Raw genomic sequence first — 26,253 nt, 5'->3', positions numbered from 1 at the left:
TCGCCTGACGAAAAATAACAGGGGCAAAAGTCTGAGAAGAGAATTTCTCACAGGTGTCATTTGTTTTTGACCAAAAGCTAGATGTAATGGGCTAAGATTACCCAGTAAAGCAGACGGTATGTTCAGGCTCTAGCCATCCAATTGATTAAGACCATCGTCAGACATGCAAAGTTGCTTTTTATCAAGAAACTGCGAGGGTCTGCGCATAAAACCGATTTATTTCATGATCGGCAGATTTGGCCTAAAGTAATGCGCAGAGGCCTTTTCCTCTCAGCAGCTGTTCAAAACGAGCTGCCTGTTTCAGGCTGTACACACTCGGCTTAGGGCACCACAGCAGAAATGGACCGGTTGCTTCCAGGCTGGGGGGGAAAAAACACGACTTGGGGATATTCTGGGAAACAGACTCACATATTGTTAGTCCTGAAAATCGCGTGATAAAAAAACAATGCATTTTTTTTGTTCTATTTTCTGTGTAAAATGTAGTTAAATACCATAACATCGAATCATAAGCCCCAGTGCTACATTATAAAACATTAATAACAAGTTTGGTCAGTATTCACCTTACCCTACTGTTTTCATACAACGTCAGTCAAAAGGAATAGCTAGGTGAGCTAATGTTAGCTCGTTAGCCACAAAGCTAACTAGTACATCTGCTTAATAAGACACAGTTTGCTGGCAGCTTGTTAAATACCTCCAGTTAGCTTGTTGTCAGAAGCTTTGTCAATGCGTCGTCACTGCTGCCAATGTTGTTATTGTACAGGCCACACGGAGCAGCGACAGAATAGTTAAATGCAAAGGAAAAAACACCAGGAATAGCAAATAAACAAAGAGGGGGGGGTGTTGGGGGGGACGAGGTGTTGAAGGTGAATTTAAGTGACACACTGTCAGGGTTAGTGAGTTCACTGTGGACATTCCTTTGCTAATTTGTGAAACAAAGCAAGGTTACAGGACAGGAGAGGCAGCTCAGACTAGATTTGCCAGGAGTGCACACACACACTCTCTCACACACACACACACACACACACACACACACACACACACTCACACATTCACAATCAACATAATCGCATACTGTGTGTGTGTGTGTGTGTGTGTGTGTGTGTGTGTGTGTGTGTGTGAGGCAGAGCACCCCTCTTAAGAGCACTGAGACCCTCTGCTGCTGCTGTGACTAATGTTGTTGAGACTGATCGGGATAAGCCAGCTCTCTCACCTTTGTAATGGACCCGCAGGTTGTTCTGTGACAGTCCGATGTAGCTGTATTTATCCTTGGGGCTCCAGGATCGGGGTAACGGGGTCTCTTCCTCGTTCACAGCCGGGTACAGACGTTTCAGCCTCTCGTTCAGCTCGTGTTCCTGGTAATTAAAAGCAGGATCTCCTAATGACAGGCTTCCCGCTCCGAGCTCTGCCATCTCTGGCTTCTGGATGTGAATCTTATTGTGTCTTGTGTTTCTGTCCAAAGCCCCGTGTCAGTCCGCTGGAGCTGTGTGCTGAGAGTGAGAGGAACCGAGGGGAGAAAATAGCAGTGGTGTGACATCCCCGGATAAGCAGCAGAATGTACTGTAGGCTTGAGCAGCGCATTCTGGGTAGTGTAGTTCACCTGCCAGCTAGCTTCTATAATAGTGTCTTTAGAAATAGACAACACAGCTTCTCTTCGTACTGGGGAATACAGTTTTCTACTTTCAAATTCATTTGCAGTGTTTTAAACATGATCTTATTTTGTGTTTCACATAGCCTAGAGTGGCAAATGCATAATTTACATGCTAGATTTAAAATATATATATATATTTCAACATCTAGGCTAATCAAAGAGTAATGTAAAAGCGAGAGATTAAATACACGACTGTCTTTTTTGTTGTCGGCCTGCATCTCAGTTTAATGACTGTTTGACATTAATATAAGTTGCAATGGTCTAAAGTTCGTTATCCATTTGCTTATTTAGTTATCATGTTTGTGATCGGCACTGGTCTGGAATGGTGGCTTACACTTAATGTGTTGAAAATCTATTTTCATGTTTTTCTTCTTGTTAGTTCAGAAGTTCTCATCTTACACAATTTGAAATCTAGATAGGCGCGCGGCGGTCAACTAACTCGGTCCTTCGGCACGCTCCGCCCTCGTTACCATGGAAACTCCCTTACAATACTTTCATCTGTGACGCTGAAGTCAATCTTGAGCTAAACAGCAAAGACAACCATGATAAAGAGCTTGTGATGTTATTATATGGCCTGCAGTCGTCACTCGGAGATGTCGCTACACAACGATATTAAATTTCCACCCATAACACCGTCACAAAAAAAGAGGTAGGCTAAGACTTTAAATGTTTGTCGTAGACTTCATAGACAATTCTTGTAAAAGGTCATTAATATTTTATTACAAAAACATCATAAAACCAAACTACAGTGCTGTTGTAATGAAGTGCTGCTTTTGTCTTCAGTCTTACTAATTATTTAAGTTCACACACCTACCCTGTCCAGTCATCAGAGGAGCACAATGGGGAAAGTGGCGCTCTGTCTGTTCGACCTGCAGCAAGAAAGGTAGTTTAAACAACACCTGCCATAATACCACTCATAAGATAAGTGTGACTGCTGTAAATATGATTTGTCCACAGAGCCAATCACTGTTACCGTGTCTTTTTCATTGTCATCACAGTAAACTTAAAGCTGTGTGTGTGTGTGTGTGTGTGTGTGTGTGTGTGTGTGTGTGTGTGTGTGTGTGTGTGTGTGTGTGTGTGTGTGTGTGTGTGTGTGTGTGTGTGTGTGTGTGTGTGTGTGTGTGTGTGTGTGTGTGTGTGTGTGCCTCTTGTTTGGTAAACCCCAGTTGAACTGGATGGATTCCAGTCATATTTTTGCTGGCCCATGGAGAAAGCCTCAGCTCCTGATTCAGCTGGAGAGCTATGTGAACAAGGAGCTTCAAACTATCAGCTTTGATCAGCCAGCATTTCAGGAACTAAAACTACAGGTGCTATTATGGTTCACAAAAAAAAAATCAACAGTTAAAACACAAAACCAACCTTTTTTTTTTTTTTGTCAGAGAGATTGTACTCACATGTTTACATCTGCTCTCTTTCAGATCTACCGTGACGTTTTTGGACGATTCATTAAAGAGTTCAAAACCTACCAACCCCTTCTGTCTGCTATCAAAAAGGAATATGAAAACACTTTAAGTCAGTGACCTTCTCAGCAAGCTTTTCTGAATATTGTTCTTTAAAAAACTATAAAAAGTAGTATAGCTTAATACTGAATGATGACCTACATCAATTATCCATTCCAGCATTTCCCATCTGGGGACTACAAGTACTATAAAATTATTACTCCTGAGAGAGAGGCAAAGATCAACCAAAGCACAAATTGTAGGATTGTTGTAGTTTGAGAAGGCTTGGTATTAAGAATAAAATTACACTGATTGCTGAATCACCTTTTGATTTTATTTCATTGACAAAAACATACAGATTTGATAAACTTATGAAAGGACCCTTGCAGTAAATTAAGTATCACAATTAAAATACATTCCTTTTATTATCAAAGTTTGTTTCACAGTTAATCATTTGATCACATTTTACATCTGTTCAGCATTCCAGCAGGATCAAATCCAAAAACTGGAACCACTGCAATCCCATTTTAGGCTTGCGTCAGAAGAATGTGATAAGAAGATACAAGCTCACTTAGAAGAGGAGCAGGCCAAGATTGGAGCCTTGAAAAGGGAGAATCGGCAAATGCAAAAAACCATTGAGGATATGAAGGAGAAAGAAAGGGCGATGCAAAGAGTGGTATTTCAAAGTTGTGTTCTAACCACATTTTATATTTTCATTCATTTGATTTGTAGGAAATTCAGCCTGTTGCAATCCTTGACGCATTCATTTACACAATGCTTCCTAATTATTCACATTATTTAGTTTGAGCCTCAGTTGCTGGAGCAAGGTCAGACTTACAATTTCACAATCTCACCCTCACTCCTTTTTCCATTCCTTTCAAGGTGGACCATCTGCAGGCTGAAGTCTCTAACCAGTATGTGCAGTACCGGGAGGAGGGTGATGCCCGTAAGCTGCTGATCTGGCAGCTCAATGACTTAACAGGAGGCTCTGTTAAGGAGGACCCTGCAGATCAAAAAACAGGTAGAACTGCAACTACTTGCTACTTTGCTCTATGTTGCTTAGTGGTGTGATCATGATGGATTAATGTTGGGTCTTTGTAGATAATATAACAAAGAGTAAGGTGTTTCACCTCAGTGTCCTGAGATAACATGTGTTAGTGAATTGGAACTATACAAATAAAGATTGATTGATTGATTGATTGACTAGAACAGTGGTTTTCAACTGGTGCAGAGCAATTTTCCAGTGGGTCCCAAATGTGTGCCTTGCAAAAAGAATTGTGTTAAAAAGTCTATGAAACACTCTTTAAAACATGTTTGTTTTGTTAAGTCTCTTTGTTCTGTCAGAAGTTGTTGACCATCTGAGGCCCAAGCTGCAAAACTTTTCATTCAATAAATCTGATCGGTTGAGAACTATCAGAAATTTGGGACACAATTTCTCTCTAAGGAGTTGGTGATGGTTAGACCAGTTGAGAACTATTGGACTAGAGGATTACTCAAACATGCAATAAGATCACAGACCATTTTGATACTGAGTCAATAGTTTTGTTTTCTTAAATTATCCTTGTCCAAACTTTTTAATTGTGGATATGTCCTTATTTCTTTAGTCTTCATTGTGAAGATGTTGTGGTTTTAAACTGTTAGTCTGACAGAAAAAGACAAAAGTGGAAAAAAAAGTGATAATGAAGTTGTCCCCTCGAGCAAAGTGATGTTACCCTCGGGCATATCTTACTTTCTTTCTTCTTATTTAATGAACAAAGCACTAATTGATGAATAAGAAAATATAGAAATATGAATACAAAAAATGATCAGTGGTTATTTTTGTCAGTCAAAAAAATGTACAAGATGACAAGACCAATACAGCTGTTGAAGACAGATATTTAGCTTTAGCATTAATATTGAAAACAGAAGAAAACAGCTCGACTGGCAAAAAAAAAACATTAACTGGCACATATAAAGCTCATTAATACACATATTTTAAATACTTTGTTTATCTGTTAAAAAACTGAATTGTAAAAACATGGCGAGCTGCACAGTGCCAAGGTTATTTGCTGGACTGTTTCAAGAGCTTAAGTCAATGGCCTGATCCAAGAAACAGTCTGCACTGGCTGTAGCATTAAATTTAAGGTACAGACATGAGAGGGTTACGAATCTTGTCATCTTAAGTTTATGTAAAGAACAAAATGGGCCTTAAACTCTCAAAACACAAGCAATACCTTCTTCTTGTTCTTAAATATACATATCCTAAATTATGTATGGCTTGACATTAATTTGCACTATGAAAAAAGAGATTCAGGACCCTGTGGTGCTGCAGCTTGCTCTAAAGGTGTGTCGGGAAGACCTGACCAAAGTGCAGACGGAGCTGGTCAAGATAAAGGCGGAGCACTGGGATGTTGTGCCGCGATGCAAGTGGGACACCCTGACACAAACACACACACAGACCCTCCTGCAGGTGGCTTATAGTTACACATATATAGCATTGAACAAAAAAGAATGTATACATACTCAGATGTCTGGATTTTACATCTTAAAAGCCTTCAACCTTGCTCTTGTCATGTGTGCTTTGTGGATGTCTGCAGTTGCAAACGCTTCAGGGCGACTTTGATCGGTTGAAGAGTGAGTATGACAACCTGCTGGAGCTCCAGGCAAGAGAAACCATGCAGAACAAGAGACAAGACTCCATCAGTGAGCAGGTACTTGACAGAACTCGTGGGATCAAAAGAAGGCACAGTTTGTTGTGGTTAGACGTTATGAAACGAGGCCTCTGAATATTATGGCTGCTGTGATCATGTCTGTCAATTAATTTGTTTGGCTAGTACATTTTGTAAGCAAGCCTAAAATAAGCCAAACGTTTTACTCGGATCAGATAACTGAATATGATAGAATACTTACATTTTTAAGTTAGAAAAACAGAAACATTAAAAAGTAAATTTGGGGAATGCGCTTATTTGCTTTATTGCAAGAGTTATATAAGAAATAAATAAACAAATCAAAACAGCTAGTTGTTTTCACAAAATGTTGAACTCTGCATAGGAACATACAAAATCCTCCATCCTAAGTTTAAATATGAATCCTTTGGGTGTCTATGTTTTACTCTGTCTGTGGTTTGTGTCCCCTTTTTGTGCATTTGTGTAGGTGTTGGAACTGAGGAAGGAAGTCCCTCAGAAGTCTGCCAAGGAAATAGAAGAACCGATGGCCTCATCTCAGAGCAAACCAGACAGTAACACCATCTCCTCTTAGATACTTCACATCTCTGTACAAACCAGAAGCCTTTCACTGTTTTTTCAGGCTGGTTTTGGGGTTTGTAGTTCACTTGAGGCATTCCACATCTCTCATATGCAGCCATTGTCAGACCTCTGTGCCTTCCTGTGGTGAAAATATTGAATAAGACTTTCCTTTTTAGGTGACCTCAGAGGCTTTAATGTGTCAATCTGGATGCACCATTATATGTTTTCATGTTTCATGCATGGGACTAGATTCCTCATTAATCGTGTATTGTGCCAATACACATTTTGAGCAGCTCCTACCATTGAAACAACTGCAAATGTCCATGCATTAATATAGCCGTATCATGTCAAACTGAAGAGTTTATTCTAATACAAATCTTTTCACCTCCAGTGTAGATAGGAGTGTTGCATCATAGCTCTCATAAAAAAATATTGTGGGCATTGCTTTAAAGGCTCTTGGGGAAAAAAAGTAAAAAGAAACCAAGGAAGAAAAAGGATAAAAGTGGAAACCAAAAATATAGGGAATTAATACAAGGGCCGGACAGATATGGGATTTCTGGGGCTAATACCAATACCAATATTGGCAAGAAAAAAACCCAGATACCGATATATTGGCCAATATCTGTCTTAGATCTATGATATCTATAGAGATAGATAGATAAAATTGTACACATTTATTGTGTTGATCCCTTTAAATGCAGTTATCAAAGACTTGTGTAAAAGACATACAGTATAACGAAGACAAGATGGTTACTCAACTGGAAAGTAACTGTGCATGTACGTGCATCACTGCTTGATGGAGAGGGATAATACTTGTTGTAATCCATATAGCACACTGCTGGTGAAAGAGAACAGCTAGTTTAATACAGTGTAACTTAAATGAAATGCAATTTGACTGGGGAATAAATCTAGTACTATCGGCTCATAGCTGCGATAAAAAATGAGCCAATACCGACAGTCACTGAATGAGATATTATCGGCTGCTATTATCGGCTAACTGATTAATCTGTCATGCTCTATTTAATTAATAAAAAGAAAGGACTCTTGATCATGAAAAATACAAACAGTATACCATGTTTTTTGTTGGAGAACAGGGAAGGGATTCATTTGTTAACTTTTCGTAGCAAGAGTTCCATTAATCAGTTATCCAACAATGAATGTGCAGTGAAATAAATAATTAAAATAAATTATTATTAATGAGATGCTGTCTAATAGTAGTAAGTATTTCAATCTTCATCTTTTTAAAAAGGACAATCTTTTATTTCACAATTTTTTCAAAAAAGATTCTGGGGTTGAAACGTAAAGGTTCAATGTTCAATCACAACAACATTTTGTTACAGCCATGTCTTGTCTAGTGTCATACTGGTCAGAACCAAAGATTTCATTATGTACCAATAAAGGTATCATAGCCATTCTGGCCTGCGGCTAATTTTTTCCTCAAGCCTATAAATGAATCCATGATGAGTAGGCTATATTTCCAACACTCATAAACCACAAAATATCATAGTCTAAAATTAATTAAAAAAAATGTTAAAGTTAAATGCCGTCTACTATGCTATATATTAGACGAACCCGTAAAAACAGTGGCCACAACTCAACTTAATAGGTTTGTTTATCTTTGAGCTATAGGCCTAGTTCCGAAAATTGTTCGGACATAAAGACTACAACCCCCACAATCCATCGTTCTCTCTATTGCGTTGAGTGCGTGCCCTCGGAGGGTAGATACACTGTCAAATCGTGCAGCCGGCCTCGGCGTTGGTTAGAGGTAAGTCTGTATTACACATTTTTGGAAAACTCTCTTAGAGAAAAGTCAATGAAAACATATCCCAAAACGAAAAGCGCCGAGTTAATCTGACATTTGAAAAAGTATATAATATTACAAGTGCTTTAACTGGCTGCTCGCCTCCGGTTGAGGGCTAACGCTGGGCACGCCTATGTAAGGTAGCTGCTCCAGGGTCCGAGAGCGATGTGTGCGGGCCCGCAGGAGGCTTCACACCACCTGGGTATTTTTAGCAACCAGTGGAAAGGCGAGCGCCAGCGAGCTTGTTAGCTAACGCATGGAAATATAGTTTATCGGACGTCTAACATTAGCTGGCGAGGAGGCAACTCAGGCGACCAATGTTAGCAAACAACACCGCTCAAAAGCTAGTAGCAGCTAGTTAGCTCGGTAACTAGCCACAGATGAGCTTTTCTATATGTTATCGTTAACGTCAGCAAATCAGCATATTTTATCTCCCTGTTCAATTCACCAGGGCCTGACTAACGTCACTTGTGTCTCGGTGTTAACTAAGGTAACACATTTTTTGTTTGGACTGAACCGTGGATTGCTAAGCTCTTTTCAGAGCTCTCAGATTGTTCCAGTAGCGACAGTGCATCGTTATGCAGAAGCACGTGACTTGTGCTGTCAGTGACATCCAAGTGGTGGGACGGCGTGAACACCAGCCGGCTCACCGTTTCAGCCGGCTTACCTTTCACTGTTTTTCTCTCACTGTGGTATATAAATACATTTTAAGTGCACTTGCAAATCTGACCTTGCTTTTTCTTATATTTTGAATTTCATTCGGCATTTAGGACATGCTGTGATGTTGATATGTGTTGTTGTTGTTGTTGTGAGTCAGACTCAGGTGGTCTGTTTGGTGTCATCAAACAGGAGTAAGTTGATAACAATAGTTATATTTATGTAGATTAAAAAAATCGATTTATACAATGGCTAGAGGATGTCGATGTGTCAAAATTAATCACAAAATAAGAATGGAAAAACCATTAAAATGTGGAAGCCTGAAGGAATGTGTTCATTAGATAAATTAGAAATATGGATTGTTATTATTATTAATAATATTATTATGCACTAATTATGTCTGTCACATGCGTTGTAGGAGTTTTTTTTTGTTTAAGCAAGAAAATAAAAAATAAAATAAAGAAGTGCAAGGTCAATCATCTTTTTGTATCCACCTTTTTAGAAACATAACATGCCATGAGGGACTGTGAACAGAGCTGCTACTAACTAATGTCCAATCTGTTTTTTAGTTTAAATTTCTTCAGTGTTCATCATTCACAAGGTTTTTTTTTTTTTACCAGGAAAGGACATGGAAATAAAGAGCACACTTCTTCACTGGGTCAACCTTTAAACTTGCTGTAATTGGAACCCAGTGGTGAAAGTGGCATGTAGGATAGCTGCTATTGAGTAAAAAAACAGTAAGACCAAAGTGTCTGTCAAGAGAAACCCTCTACCCCCCCACCCTAGATTCAGTTGTATGAGTTGTATTAGCAGGGAATTATAATCAGAATCACTACTGTAATGTGAAAATATTATTATTATATATTTTTTTTATTAATTGCTATGATTTAACGGAGGACAAGATGGAATTTTTGCTCTCTATAGCTCTCTTTCCTTAACACACATCATATCGTACTGTCTGTCACACTTGCAGAAAACTCCTGAAAAACTCCTGATATTTGCAGGAGGAGTTGTATGTTTGAATGCAAACAGCCACATTTTTCCCTTGGACTTGATCTGGAGTTCCTCCAAACAGTCCAACCAGCATTTTTCTCTGCAGAAAGTCTGAGTGAGCTGATGTGAGAATCGAGCAGGGTGTTATCTGAAGCATTCACCTTAAGCAAGTGGGAGGGGATAGTGACGTTAACTTCCTGCGATCGGTGCACATAGCTAGACTGTATTGACACGACCACTTAAATCTCTGTGCATGTCATTAATCCGCTGCATTACGTTTTCTGTTCGCCAGTATGTTCTTCTCTGCTCTTTTGTTGATATTGTGATTCTGTAGAACTGCACATAGCATTCCTATTACCAGCAGATATTTCCATTACAGCGTTGTATACTTTATCTGCTACTTCCATGTCCATCTTGTTAAGTCTTGCTTCAGTAGACCCCCAAATTCTTGTTTGAATTTCTCAACCAATATATTTATTTTACCACATCATGTAGTCTACGTCCCATTTATTTCTAATGTGACAGGGATTACATTTCTTTATGGCTACAATGGATTTTCATTTTCATAAGAGTAATGATTTTTGTGGTTCGTGTCATTCCAGCGGGAGAATAAAAAAAAAGTGGGTTGGTGACATGACTTCAGCAGCAAATCTTTTCTTCTTACTTTCAGTCTAATTTATTACTTGAATCAAGTAACACAGTGTAGTTACCCATTTTATGTGGAAATTCAACTTCTTTTCAGCTACAAACTACATTGTGCTGCTTTAATTGCTCTTGTCAAAGTAAAATATGAGAGAATGAGTTTCCATAAAATGTTCTTCTTATACACCACTTGGGTTTATATCGGCCCCTAATAGCACACTACTACCCTCCTACTGTACATTAAAAAAAAGCAAAATTGTGTGTTTAGAAGTCAGTTTTTTAATATGTCAGGAGTAATTTGGCCAACCACTACTAAGATTTCCATTTATCATTTTTATTTCTTAAGGAAATCACAAGCTTTCAATAAGGATTTAAAATAAAAGTGCATTTATAGAAATTAATTCAATTAAGCTCCAGTGTTATCAACTGCAAAGATGAACTTTTCAATAAAAACAACAACAAAAAAGTCGATTTCCTTCTGAAATGAGCCAGTCTGCGTTATAGTTACTATTTAATTTTTTTTAACGAAAAGTACAGTTTTATTCTTGACTTTTCAATATTGGAAATGTCCCTGCAGGATTTTGCTGCCTTTTTGGTATTGTTGTGGCTTTAAAATACCAGATTTTGCAGCAGCTTTAAAAAACATTCATACATTGTAACATTTTGAGGCTTCATTTTTTGAATGACATAGTAGGAGCAAGTAAATTAGCAAAAATAGTTGCAGCTGTTTTTATTGTCCGAGGCAGCCTTTCAACTAAAACTACAACTACAACAACAACAACAACAAATCTGGACTACTAACGGCCGCACTCATGGACAGGGTAGACAACAGTTTGAGTTTGGGTGATGAATACCTGTTGCTAGCTGACAGTGCCAGTCATTGCATTCTTTGTCTCTTGTTCAGTTGGATTGAGGTCTGTTGGGACCATAGCTTGGTCACTCCATTTTTGTACGCTTTTATTATTATTTTTCAGAGTAACCCATTTAACTTATTGAAATGAAGAAGGAGGCTTGTATTTAGTTCAGTTTTGTCAGACCTTTTGTTTACTTTATAGTTACCGTTTCTTTTTCTTTTCATTTTTTTAAATTTAGCTTCTCTTCTGTCTCCCCCAGGGTGAGTCAGGATGGTGGACCAGCCTGTGTGGGAACATATAGGATCCAGCTTTGTGTCGCACTACTATCATTTGTTTGACTCTGACAGAACGCAACTTGGATCCATATATGTAAGTGTGGAAAAAAATAGGTGTGTTAAGAGTCGACTTACCACAGTGATTAGCAGCATCTCTGACTGAAACAAAGATCTAACAACATCACTGCTTCCTGCTACACTTAGTGTGCAAGTGCACATGATGACCTAACCTGCTACAATAAGATTATGAGCTGTTTTAATGTGGTCTCAGATGGAATAAACATTTTCCTTTATCAATAGTAGATCAGTTATCAACAAGCCTGTGCAAATTGCAGGCACAAGTTAAGATACAAAGCTAAAGATGTGTTGGTGTTTACACAGTTATGTTTTGTGTGCAGCACTTATCATCATGCTGTATAGCACCCCATGTTTTGGCTAGTACATCACTTGTCCTTTATGGCGTGGGTTGCTTGTTTAGACATTTTTAATTGGAAAAAATACAAATGTTTGACTAAATTGTTGCTTACACATCAGAAAACCTAATTATCAAACATTTTTCAAAACCTAGTATCAAGTTCAGATGTGGAAAACACAGAGTTTCACAGGACTAAGCACGTATTATGTTAATGTTTCTGTTTTTATTAGTTTTCTTCAATGGACATTTTTTTAACAAACCAATTTAAAACTGTGAAGGCAATGCTCATGCTTTCGGAATAATAAATATTAAGCCTCTAATTGTCTCTGTTATCATTAACCAGAACATTTTACTTTCTATATATATATATTTTTCTGTTTTTAACCTGAAGTCCTCTTTATCAAGTCATCTAATCAAAGTTTAACTGTAAATATACAAAACGTTGTCATGAATTTATGTTGAAATAACCCTCCCTTTGTGTTATTGTGTCAATGGCATAATATGCTGGAAGTGAGTAAAGATGTTTTTTTTTTTTATAAATCCCTCTGCTCTTTATTGTCTTGTGCTCCACAGACTGATGCATCATGCCTTACATGGGAAGGACAACAGTTTCAGGGAAAAAGAGCAATTGTTGAAAAACTCAGTGTGAGTATAACCGGTTACTCATTGCTATAAATATGTACACAATGGTAAAGTAAGTCACTAGGCTTACTTGCTAACAAGGAACTAGGTTATTCTGAGAAATCTGGTTATGCAAGCAATCAGAATTAAATATGAATAGACAGTGTTGTTGCAGGGGCGCTGTAGATGTTTTGAAGCAGCAGCGGTAATCGTTTCTGTAAATTCCTTTTGGAACCTTTTTTTTTTTTTTTTACTGCGCTGGTGATACAAACTTAAACATGTGACCTTCTTGCCCTTTTGAAATTGTAAGCATAAGGTCGGACTTTAGGTGTTGTGCCTCTTAGCAATGTCGATACATAAAGTAAAACCAGACTCTGTTGCTGAATGCTGAGTCAATGTGAAAGTACAAAGGTTGAGTGACAGCAGAGCCTGGCCATGGCGCTGTTGCATACACGCAATGAAAAAGGGCTTCTCTCTCTCGTCAACTAATGGTCCACTGTTCAGCTGTTGAAAACAAACTTATGGAGTTAGCTTTGTGTCAGATCCACTTTATGATCTATGATATTATCAGAAAATGTTAATGAAACTAATGTATGTATCAACTTTAAATTGGGTACACATTTGTGTTCCTTATTTTTCTTTAAATATTTGATAAACTGCTTTAATGTTAATCTTGTGTATGTTTTTGTATACCAGAGTCTCCCCTTCACAAAGATAGCGCATAGTATAACAGCGCAGGACCACCAGCCGACTCCAGACTGCTGCATCTTGAGTATGGTTGTAGGACAGCTAAAAGTAAGTAACAGTAAACATAATAAAGTAAACAAGGTCATCCGTCTCTGTACTTGGATTTCAAATAGTTTCTGGTACCTTCTTACAAGATACTTTATCATGATCTGAAGTCGTGCAACTTGTCGTATGCTGTTTATTAGGGATGCAACAGTACAGTCAACCCACGGTTCAATAAGTACCCCGGATGTTTGGTCGTAGTTTTCGGTTCCATTCTGACAGCCCAGGTGTTGGAGTATTTTTTTGGGGGGGTGTTCCATTCTTTGGAGTTTTAGCCAAATTTTACAGGAACATACAGGAAAAGAAAAAGCTATTTTTCTATTTCAAAACTTGTTCTTTAATTTACTTTTAAGCAAAACAACTTTTCCATTCTACACTTCCTGGTGGATGGTGTTCAAGCTCAGTAAAAAGAAGGCAGCGTTTAAGTAGTGCCATGTAGAAATGTACAAACAGGAAGACGTTTTAGTATTTTACAATATATATATATTGTGTATTTTTCGCAGACTTTCACCCATAAATGGGTCGTAAAGCATTGATATTTCTATGTGTACGGTAACTTTGTTTCAAACGCTGCTTCGTCCTTTCTCCGTCCACTCTCACCCTGACTGAATCATGCAGGTATCAGCTGGTGGCTGCGTGTGACAACAGACAGTAGCGTCATGTTAGTAATGTTACAGCCTGCTGTAGTCTGCTGCTGTATACTTGGCCAAACTCCGTAAGTATTCCCATTTGAGTAGGCGACACGTGTAAAACAATGTTTACTAAACAGTCATTTTTTATTTACGTTTTTTTCTTCCTTGTAATTATTCTCAATGCCGAAACCAAAATGTCCCCACACCACTGATTTAAAAAGACGGTGGTGTTTTCTATACTGCTGCCTCTCCTAACCGCTCACCATAAAGTAATGTGTGAAATCTGACATCAGTGTTGTCAGGTTCCTCATCATTAGCACATGTGATTTGATATTAACTCGTGGGGAGGAGTTTCCTCCTCTCAGCACTTGGACTCACAGGCACCATGAGCCAATTCGGAGAGAAACACAATGCAAGAAAATACTGCAACTCACAAGCGCGTATTGGACCATGGATGCAATACCGAACAGTTCAATATTATATTGAGAATTGTTGCATCCCTAATGTTTATTACATTTAGTCCAAGGGTATATAATGAAGAAAGAGTGTTCTGGATGATATAACTTCTCAAAGGTTGATGCCCAGAAAAAGCACTATTGAATGAAGTGCTTCTGACAATGAACATGAGATGATGTCCAACAGGACACGAGCGGTGCATCCTTTGTACAACACAGGCTGGCAGTTGAAGGGTTTAAGAATCCTCTCTTCACTCGAGCTTTTGAACACAACACAATGTAGCAGCCGATAGCACACACCCTTAGCCCAAAGAGTTGTTCTCTCTCTGAACACATCGTGATGTATGGCATTGCAAGTGTCTAAACTATAGCTTCTGCAGTGATTATATCCACAGTTTGTTAATGTTTCAGGCCTTGACTTTTGCATTTGCACAATAACTATATTTACTCAACTGTACAACAGATGAAATAAACTTTTACTTTGTCCTGAACCTGTTTTCTGTTTGTGTGTTTATAGGCAGACGATGACCCCATCATGGGTTTCCATCAGAGTTTCATTCTGAAGAACATTAACGATGCATGGGTGTGCACCAATGACATGTTTAGGTTGGCCATTCACAACTTTGGCTAGCCCAAACCCTCACACTCTGGTGGGCGGGGGTGGCCATAGTGAAGGGCACTTTGTGATGGATTATGGAGGGAGGGAAGTGAGGAGTTGAGGATGGAAATAAGAGAGAAAACTCATCCCTCCCTCCTGCTGTCTCATTTACGCCTGTTTGAAAAAACAATCAAACACTAGATGTCAATCACTGAACTTCATCTAAGTGGGTTTTAGGACAAGCTCAGCCAGTAAAATTGCAACGTGTTTCTTTGCTGAGAGCCGGCCGACCAATCAGATGCCCCTGTCTGCCACTCTGCTGACCTGCATGACGCTGGGAGCCTCCCATTACAATGTCTACACTCAAGTCACCAAAAAGACAACAGCTGACTTGCGCCAATAACTCATACTCTGCTGTCCGCCGTTCTTTAGTTATTTCTAACTCATCCAACTCTGTTGTTAACTGATCTGTTGTTGACTGGCTTCCAAATACATGTTAAGGTTTAGATTTGGCTTCTACAGTTCCCACTTCTTGTATTGTAAGTTGTTTTTAGATGCCACTTATGTGTTGCCTTAGTGGGTTTAACTGAGTTTTTATTTTCCTTTACATACTGGTAATTGTTTACTTTGCCTTTTTTCAATTTCCCATGCCAGGTTTTGCTCTTGCAAACCAAAGAATCATAGATGACAAACATCTGACCTTCTCGTGTGATTGGCTCTGTTCCTACATATTTACTAAGTCTGTCTCTCACTCTTCTGTCTTTCTCTTTTACATCCCATGTCAGGCAGTTACATGGTCAACAACCACAAAAGACAATAAAATCTGGACTTTTTCTTAGTTGTGTTTTGTCATGTCTCCATGTTATTCTAACAAATGATTTCATTTCTGTCATTTATCTTACCAAATTGTGACTCCATACAAGTGTTGTTCACGATATTTCACTCTTGTTTTTTGCAATGGTTAGTATGGGTGCGTCACTACTGACAATGTGAAATATGCTTTTTTGTGATCCTGTTGAAAAAGGGATTTGTCACATATGCATTTTGTTAGTTGGCCTGCCTAGTTTAATCTGTTTTATACTGAAGTCAAAGCAATTTGTCCTGGCTAGATGAGACATATCTACAGTACATGAAATAGTAAAACAGTTGATCAATGCTACTTCCACTCTATTAGCTCAGTAAGTCTTGACAGGCTGGAGATAGTTTTATATGACACAATAATTCCTGGCCTCATTTAAATTAAAACATTAGGACAATGAAGTTTGGGGAAAACCACTGATGCTGGATCTGCACTTTGTATTGGCATACTATTTGGAACAATTGTGTCTTGAATCCACAATGTAATCCCAATGTCACAGCAGGCGAATAGGTTCCTCGCCTGTCAAAGTACTAGAGTACACAACGAGAGATTTAATGACTGATATCAATGATTGTATTTTACAGATCAGATTTTTTTTTTTAACAATCTCTAAAATGACTAGCACGGTGACAACAGATAATTTGGATTTGTACTTGTACTTCTCTCTGTTGAATGCGTCTGTTAAATACAAATACCAGCGAGAGAAAAATGAGTTGAGAGAAACCAGACAGAGAAGGTTCCAGTCACCTGACCCGTTCATGAGTCATAGCCTTCATATATATAGTGTGTATTTTTTTTCTTTCCACAAATGACGTTATTAAATGCCATCTTCTAAAGCATCAATTAATCGATATGTAATTGAAACGTTAACCTTAGAAACATTAACGGCATGGCAAATGCGTATACCTTAAGAAAGAAATTGAGGTAGGAACCAATGACGAGAGAGCTTAGCGCGTCGGAGCCCGAGGCGCGGACATAACGGAAGTTTAGACGGTTGCTCAGGGTGAACGAAGTGAACACAGCATTGCATCAAAAAAGAAACCCTTCTTACCCTCATTAACCCTGTCTCCCCTTTCCCTCATACATGGCGTCCAGTGCTAATATAGACATTGAGGGTGCTACTCAGCATCTTCGGGACATCCTGAAGCTCGACCGTCCCGGGAACGGCACCGGTAAGTAGAACCGGGACCGGGACCGCGGCTGCGCTAGCTTAGGCCGCAGAAGCTTATCGAAAGCTAACTAGCCAGCTAGCTAAATTGTTTCCTAGCTAACGTGAGTTTGTTAGGCGCGGTGCTGTACTGGGGTTAAGTTAGCTCACCTGTAAACGTAGGAGGCAACACACACGTATCTGTTTGAATTTGTTGATGTTCTTCTCTATATCAGAAGGTTTCCTGAGTTTGAGATGCGTCTAGTATTTTACTCTTAGCTGACTTATGTTGAGAGCTAGCTTACGTCTCAGTCTATTCTCTGGTCTCAGGAAAGCTAGGTTTGCTCGCCAAAGCGATGGAAAAGTAGGTTTTTTCCTCAGAGATATCGCTCCAGCACATGTTTATTTGTATCTTAAAACCACATTATAAGCAGCTGTCTTCATTGTGACACTGAGTCGTTTCGCCGCAATTGTTGTGCTGCAATCAAGAATTAGCTTGAGCCTCCATAACTGCGTACATGTTGGTTTCTCGTTGCTGTTTCGTTTTTGATACTTTCCCCTCAAGATTACCTCTCCTTCTGAGTCTCACATCCGTCAACATTATGTAGTGTATCTTCTACGTGGGCTATTGGGAAGTTGGACGAGAGGAAAACAAGGGTTTCTTTGTTAAGACCAGTTCCCGAGTGTCCTTTTACTACATGATTTACAATTTGATTTATATTTATCATACAGGAAAATGTAAAATACAGTGTTTAGGAAATGTTTTTTGTAACCTGTTTTTGAAAATTCAAATGAACAAAAAAAGCACTTTTAATTAAAAAAAAAAAAAAGGTATGTGCTGTTTAAGCCTGTAACATCCTGTTGGATGATGTCACACTCTGCTGTCTGAGCTTTCACTTTATACTGTCGTGTTTCTCACTGCAGCTCATGGTCAGTGTTTCACTCACTCTATGGGTTTAAAACAAATATGCGAACCAAAATTGACACAGAAATTCACTTGTTGCAAGTGTTTCAAATGATGTTCCTTTTTTTTAAATAACCAATAGTATGAGTTTGTTGACGTTTAATTTGAACCAATACTCAAGGGTACGTGACATGTTTTATTGTCCCATATATTTTTTCCCCCAGTAGTGCAGTTTCCTTCACTTGTCAATGAGGGAAATCCTACTTATTCTGCCTGCAGACGTTGCTCTGTTTGTACTTTTCATTTTAACACAAAATAGCAATGACTAATATGTACAAGACTAAATATGACAACAGTGCAGTGGTGAGTAGTGCAAAAGATGCTGAAGTAAACATGATGATAAATGTAATTATGTGACAGATGGGTTAATTTACATGAGGTAGAGTTTTCAGTATTAACATTCAAGTTGTGCTTAGATTACTTGCTTAAACATAAGGCATTCAAGACAAAAAATTGAGACGGCTTAATACTTAACACAAATTTTTTAGATTTTCAGCCACTGCGATCTTGAGAGAGTATTCAGCCAATCGTACAATTGATCTTCACAGGTGGGGTTAATTATACAGGCTTCAACTTGTACAACAAGCACATGGTAACAGAGGAAGCAACATCCTTTTCTAAGTGCACAGTTTCATGATATGGATGCTAAAACATGACCCGCCCGCAAACTCCACACTTGTAACTGATGCGCTTTATAAAAAAAAGTATATGAATTCCTTCATTTATTCTGTTGGGGGAAAATACTAGGGAAGCCTTTTTATGTGTTTCCTTGGAGAAGAAATAGGTTTGCTTCTCAAATGTATCGTCATTGTCTGAATACTCGACGAGCTGTAGTTTGCACAATCATGACTTACGACAAGGAAAGAGCTTTCCCATCTATTGTTTATTATATTTATGAAGAGAACACTTAAGTTTACAGATCCTCAGTTTTATCCCTTCTTTTGTTTTTTAAATGTTCTAAAATAAATAGTGTATTTTTCAGAGGTAGACCAAATATTTAGTGTTACCTGAGCTTCTGACCCTAACCTTGATGTCATCACCTTAATAGTAGAATAGCAACTATGATTAGTATCAGTTTTATTTTTTATTTTTACCAGTACCATGTTTGTAGATCTGTAATTGTTGCAACAACAGATGCATGGTAATAAATTGGTTGTTGATTTGTCATAAAATACTGTTATTAACATTGAGAAACAAACATGACTTCCTCCCTCTGGACTTTAAATTTGTGTTTGCTTTGAACTTTGATTATTGCACACTATATTCCACCATAACCTTGCATTTCATTTCCATCCTCAGATGCACAATCAAGTGATGGTCTGAAAATGCCATCATTTAATGGAGAGCTGAATGGTTTATTGGGAGCAGCAGGCCTTCTAGGAGGCCCTGATCGGTCAACCCTGTCAGATTCTACCAGACCCATCTCCACAGACCTCAGCACCACACAGGAGGTTCAGATCATGTAAGCTGTTCCTTGCAAAACTTTGCATTATGCAAATTTTGTGGCTTGGAGTGTGCACGCTTACGTTTGAATTCAGTAATGACAAAATCCAGAAGCATTTTCAACCAAGTTATGTATGAATATATCAATTCATGGTCAAATTAAATCTTCATGCTGCAATTCTAGCTGCCTTTCTGGTGATGATGGCTCCACCTCGATCCCTATCACCTCCAACAATGTGGAGATTGTGGCAAGTCAGGATTCCGCCATCAACAGCAAGGCCCGTGGCAGCAACAAGGTACGAGGCCAAGTTAATAGCATGGAAAAGGAACTGTGAATTTGGTGTATGAATAACAAGACAATTGCGTTAGAAACTATAATTAAGCTCAGCACCTGAATTTCGGCGCAGGATTGTGCAGAAAAAATGTGAAATTCCTGCAAGTCTGGCTATCATAATGCGGGAAAATCCTGCATCAATGTATAATAATGTTTACAACCCCACCCGTATGTCACACAACAAACCCTTTCATGGCTGAGTGTAGGGCAGACTGAGCAACACAAGTCTAGACCACTTTCATCTCGCTTCCTCTTTCTCTCCTTAAAGCATGCGTAAATATGTATGCTTTTGGGCAGGTGGGCAGTGAATTGCAGAGGCGACTGAGGTAAAGTTGCCAAACATTTGAGCAGTTTTATTTTCTTTATACATGAGTCAGTCATCTGCAATCGATGAATAGACGAGAATCTCCCTTTTTTCTGTACCCCTCGCGTATGCATCTGACATGCTCTGCATCCTGCACTATTGGATTGATTATTCACTTTATGTCGTTAATGAGGCTTGTCCACAAAATGATCCCAACGTATGTGTGGTTTTTGGCAACTTGTGTGTAAATAATACACACACATCAGGGCTCCAGAGTGCGACCAATTTGGTCGCACATGCAACCTTAATATTAATATTAAAATCTTAATATTAAGATCTCCTGATCAACTATTTGACGTTTAAATCTAACTTCCGTCACAGTAAACAGGGAGCCGCAGACACTGAGAGGCCACCGCAGTAATGGCGCCACCACAAGATGGCGGCACCCACAAATCGGCCGTAGTAATTAGTCTTTACAGAGTTTACATGATAGTTTGCAGAACAAAGAGAAATGCAATTGAAGGTCAAATTTACTGGTAATTCCAAAAGTTTAAAGCTACTCAGAGAAACTGTAACTCTGTGCCGATTTTGGTGACCAACACACTGTTCACTCCTATGTAGAGTTCTCAAACTGAAAGAAAAATATTCCTGCTGACATTTAATTATCAATATTATCGCTCACTGAATTTTTTTCCGTGGAAATTGTAATCAAACACACGTGCTGTAAAATCTTGGCCTAACATTTATCCAGTGGCAGTGATGACAAGCATGAAAATACAAATTCAGACATAATCAATATTCTTCTGATGATTTTATTTGTTTTAAAAGGTCACTCAAACCCTTGTCACACATACGGAAATCTCCTGAAAAACTCTGGAGATTTGATTGTCTGAACGCGGCAGCATATACTTTGGAGATTTCAATTCGAGCCAATAGAAAGAGAATGACGTTTATATACAGTAACTACCTAAAGTGTCTGCACGGAGATCGTAGAGGTCACGTGCAGACTCTGACAGGGAAAGTCCCCCGCTGTGAGGAGCATATGTGAACGGCTAGTTCAGGAGAATCTCCCCCGAGCAGTCCTCCTGTAATTATCTAGATATTATCCGGAGTGCATATATGCCTATAGAGGCATCAGCATTAATTTCAGCCTGTTTTATAACCAGATAAAAACTATCAACAGTATGTTTAGATTTCCCCAAAATCCCCCCAATTTTGGTTGGTGAATGTTTTTGTATACATATAAGTATTATACATGTTTTATATGTTTAGGTGAAGATTCAACCTGTTGCCAAGTATGACTGGGAACACAAGTATTATTATGGAAGACTGATCGCTGTCTCCAACTCCTTCGTAGCCTATGCCATCAGAGGTAAGAGTCCTTTCTTTTCCACCGTTTAATAACATGATTGATGCCCTTGGCGATGTTACAAATGAAAAACAACAGCTACAGCAGATAATAAGGGTAAAGAACAGCTGGGGGATTGATTGATTATATGGATCATTTCAAATTTAAGGTTTATGGTATATGACAAAGTTCAAAAATGTAATTTCACCTTTACCAAAGTAATTAAACTATGGAGCTACCACTTTCTCTAAGCTCCCTTAGATGACAGTTTTTTTTAAAACTCTTCCGACGAGGGTACAATTTAACATGGCAGCTTGAGCTAGCACTTAAAGAAGTGGGGATTCTGGTCCCAAAAGGCTTCTCAGTCCTTTTAAAGTGGTTATGTGATAATAGCGTAACTACCTTTTTTGCTAATTTTTGAAGCACCTTAACATTCATTCTACTTTAAATACCTCCCCCTGCAGGAGCCAACAACCATGCAATGATCCGCGTCCTGAGTGTGGGTACTGCTGAGCGCTCTCTACTGAAGGGCTTCACTGGAGCAGTCACAGATCTGGCTTTTGCCCATCTGGACTCATCTCTGCTGGGTTGTGTAGATGAAGCAGGCAACCTGATGGTCTGGCAGCTCACTTGCACTGGAAGCAAAATACTGTATCCTGATGTGTTGGAGAAATTTCAAAAGAGAATTTAGCAGTATGTGTGTCTGTGGGTGTCTTGAAATGTTTTGCTGTCTTATTTCATTGTATTCTTAAAGTACATATGGAAACATACAGTAGCCCAGATGGTCTGGTGATTTTACACAAACTCAAACTCTTAGGAATCCATAAGCAAAGGAACAAAACATTCAGAGAATGGTCTTCCATTTCCCTTAACTCATCTTGCCTACAGTGACCAGGTGGTGGTTCATATTCGACGGCCGGAGGACACTCCATTAAACTCCCACCGCCGCCTCATATGGTGCCCGTTCATACAGGAAGAGAATGAAGAGAACCAGGATGACACCAGCCAGACCTTAGCCCTTTTACATGAAGACAGGGTTTGTCTTAATAGAATTTGTTTACGAACATTTGTAATAAAATGTTAACATGAGGTCAAAGAATTATCTCAAATAGGGAAATGATGGTATGATCTTATACATGATATTAATTTATTTTATCTTACAAAAATTAAGGAAGCATGATACGAGATCGACACTCCCTGTATACACCTAATTGAAGAGTATCTGGAAAAACTAAACAAGGAACTTTGCATTCTCCTTTTAATCTCGTCTGCATATAGGCGGAAGTTTGGGATCTGGAAGTCTTAAAAGCCAACAACAGCAGTTGGCCCATTGATGCCGCAGACCTTAAAGACGGCCTCATCACAGTAAAAGGGCATACCCAGGTAAGGATAAAGATTAAACATTTGCATTAAAGCATTTAAAAACCGTTATTGACACTTAAGTAGCCTTTTTTCCAAAATGCTAACTACGAAATGTTCCTCCGTGGGTCAGAGAATCACATCCTTACACTTTGGCCTTGGCATGATGTCAATGTTGTTTGATTTAATCTGAAACATGTTTAAATATATTTCTGACTAATGTGTCATTAATTGCTGTGTGGTGGGATGAGTCTTTTGGAGGATATATGTATTTAAAGGAAAATACACAATAAAATATACTTTCATTCTTGTAATGTAATGTAACTTAAACATTAATCATTTACGTTTTGCCAATTTAAATTGTGTTTACTGACTTTGCTGTAATGTTTTATGGGCCACAAACCAAAATTAGGGGCTTTGAAGCCTATGGGGGCAATGTTTAGGAATATTCTCTTTGATCCTTAATGTCGTGTCATGTCTGACTCTGCAGCGAGTCAGTGAAGGGGCCTTGTCTCCTGATGGAACTGTGTTGGCTACAGCCAGCCATGATGGATACATAAAGTTCTGGCAGATATACATAGAGGGGACACAAGACCAGCCAAGGTAAGCGTGATGAGAGTTCTTTCAAATAAACACTGATGTCCCCTCTATGAAATGCACATAATTTAATAACTTGTTGATCTTTGGCTGTAGATTAAAAAACAAAGAAAAATCTTTGTTCCACAGATGTCTTCATGAGTTGCGGCCTCATGGAGGACGCCCCCTCTCCTGCCTTCTCTTTTGTGACAACCACAAGAGACAGGACCCTGAGTACGTATAGACCGTGCACACAGCTTCCAGAGAAAATTGAGACACAAACAAGTTTACAATGTGGTTGTTGGTTGCTTTTAATTGATCTGCGTTCTGTTTGTCCTCTCTCTTCATGTCTCTCCTTAAGGGTTCCTTTCTGGCGGTTCCTGATAACTGGGGCAGATCAGAACCAGGAGTTAAAAATGTGGTGCACCGTGTCTTGGACTTGTTTACAGACCATCAGGTTTTTACTCTCCTCCATTACTATGACTAAAAAAAAAAGTTTAATGCCTCAGATGTGATGTTGTAGGATGATAACTGTAAAGCCTGATTAATATATTTTACAATCATATATTTTATATGAAAAATCACACTGCAAAGAAGTGATGGCTGATCTCTCTTCCCCTCTCACAATCATCTCACAGACCTCTGTGATCAAGAGATCTCTTTGGTCAGTTTCATACAGGATGATAACTTATCTCCAACATTATCCAAACATAACCTCCTCTGAGGCACGTAAGGTGTTCAGCTTATGTTACCATGGTGATCTACCCCAGTAAGCCACATTTTTAGCTGGTAGTACTGACAAATACCTGTTAACCCTGAATTAACATAATTATCCGAACAGCATGGCACTTGTTGCCAGTGGTAACGGTCATTTCAAATACCTGTATAGATAATCTGTTTATCGATGGTGTCAGTTGCTTTTACAAGTCATGTAATTCCATCACTATAGCCCCATTTCCACCAAGCGGTCCTGTTTGGTTCAGTACAGTTTGATACGTTAAACCCTGATCTCCTGTGTTTCCACAGCCAACCATTTTAATTCGTATGCAGAGTGTAGCTTGATGACGATTGCCGTGTCAGCTATGTAATAGCATGACATCATGGCAGCGTGACAGTGTAGCCCGTCAATAAACTATTCCTTTCAAAAGTATTTTTATTGAAAGCTATCTTATTATTTGTTATTAGTGTTGATGCAGCAGAATTAAAGATCATAATAGCTGTGTTTTTGTTTTCCTTCAGATTTTCCCCAGATCTGTTCAACTCATCAGTTCTGCCAGGTCTCAAGGCCAGTCTCGACCTCTCTGCTGAGTATCTCATCCTCACTGATGTACAGAGGAAGGTCAGTTCATACCATGTGCTTTATTTGAGTAATGTTCACTGATATTTATGTTAACAAACTTTGCTTTAGAACCTGTTTCATCGTTTAAACATTTTTTTCAATTTTAACAATTCTGTATCTATCTGTCACTTTCCCACACAATTGACTTTTTAATTCTGGAGGTTAACACTAATAACTGAGATTGAAACTCAAACAGAGAATTTGGTTTAATTTGGTTTAAAAGGCAACCCTCTTGAATTTGGGATAGTCTGTCAGCGATTGGGGCATCGTGCTTTTGATGAACCCTACTTGGTGTCTGGACCAAATCATTTCCTCTGCCCCACACATGGCCACACTGATCCTTGATTTCATTTATTGACAGGTTTTGTATGTAATGGAGCTGAGACAGGACCTAGAGAAAGGCAAGGCCACTTTCACAGCCGTGTCAGAGTTTCTGCTGACCCACCCTGTGCTTAGCTTCGGGGTCCGAGATGTTGCGCAAAGCCGATTGCGGCACACTGAGGTCCTCCCTGCAGAGGAGGAGAGTGAGAGCCTGACAACAGGTGCACATGTACAATTACACACATACACACTGCATCGAAAACACATCCAAGTCATTTTAAGTCTGTAGTCCTTTGAACATGTAAGCTTTTTTTTATTTTTTATTTGCTTTGTCATGGAGATGTTCAAAGGGCCACTTCACACTGGGGTATTTTTGAACAGCCTTTATTTATACAGCATTTCATTTTGTGTGTGTGGTTTGCTTTTCCCTCCAGAGGGCATTCCTGGACCTACGGAGTCAAAATCGGGAATCCAAATTAAACTCTACTGTGTTCACACCAAGTAAGTCCTCTCTGTGTCTGATGGCTCGAATAGAGTAAAGCATAAAAGAGCTTGTGTGAAACATCAAGATTTATTGGCAGCGTTACATTTTTTCCCCCACACAGCTAGCCACAGAAATGTTCATGTTAACAGTTTGGAGCAGCCACACAGCCTGTGTGAGCACACAGCTCAGGCACTGCTAGAGAATAGGGCGCTCACCAATTTTTGATAGAAGATGAAAAGATTTTGTGGGTAGTAATATAAACACTTCAAGTTCTTCAACAACTGCCTTCTTCTTTCATTTCATTTCAGATGTATGTTCAATCTAATATGAATAAATCAAGAATCAAATTCAATAAAAACATCAATTTATCTTGTCTCCAAAATAAATAGAAAGGCAATGTTCACCAGTCTTATTGATTTGTCTTTTCAGGAGTCTGCAGGATGTCCAGATTTGGTTTCAGCCCAACTTGGATTACAGCTCCACAGTCTTCCTGCCTCATTCTGATTCTCAGGATGGCTTTGGTAAGTTCACTGGTTGGCTTAGTTTACAGCAACAAATTTTGGTTAGAATGGATGTTACTCTTTACTCTTACTTGTTAAGATGAACCTTATGTCCCTGAAACCAAACAAAGACAGAACTCGAATTACAAAGTAACTAGTTTCAATGTTGGGTTGAGTGTGGATGATACACCCAAACTTAAGACAGAACTTACACAGCTGATGTAACAGCCAC

General features: G+C 38.9%; 3 protein-coding genes across 8 annotated transcripts in view; 2 read left to right on the top strand and 1 right to left on the bottom strand.

Moving 5' to 3' along the window:
• Nucleotides 1-1,546, bottom strand: part of ranbp10 (RAN binding protein 10) — a 34,282-nt gene extending 32,736 nt beyond the window's left edge. For both annotated transcript variants that reach the window (XM_020644262.3, XM_020644263.3), the window contains exon 1: nucleotides 1,211-1,546. In XM_020644262.3, coding sequence (XP_020499918.1) covers nucleotides 1,211-1,409 — 199 coding nt within the window. In that variant the 5' untranslated portion in view covers nucleotides 1,410-1,546. The remainder of the gene's footprint in view (nucleotides 1-1,210) is intronic.
• A 55-nt stretch (nucleotides 1,547-1,601) lies between these two features.
• Nucleotides 1,602-15,881, top strand: LOC109991851 (translin-associated factor X interacting protein 1). 4 transcript variants are annotated; one of them, XM_020644265.3, is made up of 11 exons: nucleotides 1,602-2,297; nucleotides 2,472-2,531; nucleotides 2,815-2,955; nucleotides 3,067-3,160; nucleotides 3,567-3,763; nucleotides 3,970-4,108; nucleotides 5,373-5,536; nucleotides 5,664-5,777; nucleotides 6,220-6,304; nucleotides 11,518-11,627; nucleotides 12,522-12,551. In XM_020644265.3, the coding sequence occupies exons 3-10, from the start codon at nucleotides 2,824-2,826 to the stop codon at nucleotides 11,520-11,522; spliced, it is 930 nt and encodes a 309-aa protein (XP_020499921.2). In that variant the 5' UTR covers nucleotides 1,602-2,297; nucleotides 2,472-2,531; nucleotides 2,815-2,823; the 3' UTR covers nucleotides 11,523-11,627; nucleotides 12,522-12,551. The 4 variants fall into 4 exon arrangements, with proteins under 4 accessions (XP_020499921.2, XP_020499920.2, XP_065812816.1 ...); XM_020644264.3 differs by having other exon boundaries at nucleotides 2,432-2,531; XM_065956744.1 differs by lacking the exons at nucleotides 3,567-3,763; nucleotides 5,664-5,777; nucleotides 6,220-6,304; nucleotides 11,518-11,627; nucleotides 12,522-12,551 and having other exon boundaries at nucleotides 2,432-2,531; nucleotides 5,399-5,531.
• Nucleotides 15,882-16,885: 1,004 nt separating this feature from the next.
• edc4 (enhancer of mRNA decapping 4) overlaps nucleotides 16,886-26,253 on the top strand; it is a 28,251-nt gene continuing 18,883 nt past the window's right edge. The window contains exons 1-14 of one of the 2 annotated variants that reach the window (XM_020644282.3): nucleotides 16,886-17,074; nucleotides 19,313-19,475; nucleotides 19,641-19,752; nucleotides 21,367-21,466; nucleotides 21,907-22,093; nucleotides 22,331-22,478; nucleotides 22,721-22,825; nucleotides 23,292-23,404; nucleotides 23,495-23,611; nucleotides 23,739-23,834; nucleotides 24,617-24,716; nucleotides 25,078-25,258; nucleotides 25,472-25,538; nucleotides 25,951-26,042. In XM_020644282.3, the coding sequence (XP_020499938.1) occupies nucleotides 16,987-17,074; nucleotides 19,313-19,475; nucleotides 19,641-19,752; nucleotides 21,367-21,466; nucleotides 21,907-22,093; nucleotides 22,331-22,478; nucleotides 22,721-22,825; nucleotides 23,292-23,404; nucleotides 23,495-23,611; nucleotides 23,739-23,834; nucleotides 24,617-24,716; nucleotides 25,078-25,258; nucleotides 25,472-25,538; nucleotides 25,951-26,042 (1,669 nt within the window). In that variant the 5' untranslated portion in view covers nucleotides 16,886-16,986. The remainder of the gene's footprint in view (nucleotides 17,075-19,312; nucleotides 19,476-19,640; nucleotides 19,753-21,366; nucleotides 21,467-21,906; nucleotides 22,094-22,330; nucleotides 22,479-22,720; nucleotides 22,826-23,291; nucleotides 23,405-23,494; nucleotides 23,612-23,738; nucleotides 23,835-24,616; nucleotides 24,717-25,077; nucleotides 25,259-25,471; nucleotides 25,539-25,950; nucleotides 26,043-26,253) is intronic. The other variant, XM_020644283.3, reaches the window with a different exon arrangement.

Source organism: Labrus bergylta, chromosome 7 (assembly GCF_963930695.1).
Source record: "Labrus bergylta chromosome 7, fLabBer1.1, whole genome shotgun sequence".
Taxonomy (NCBI): domain Eukaryota; kingdom Metazoa; phylum Chordata; class Actinopteri; order Labriformes; family Labridae; genus Labrus; species Labrus bergylta.
This window is presented reverse-complemented; position numbering and strand designations above follow the sequence as displayed.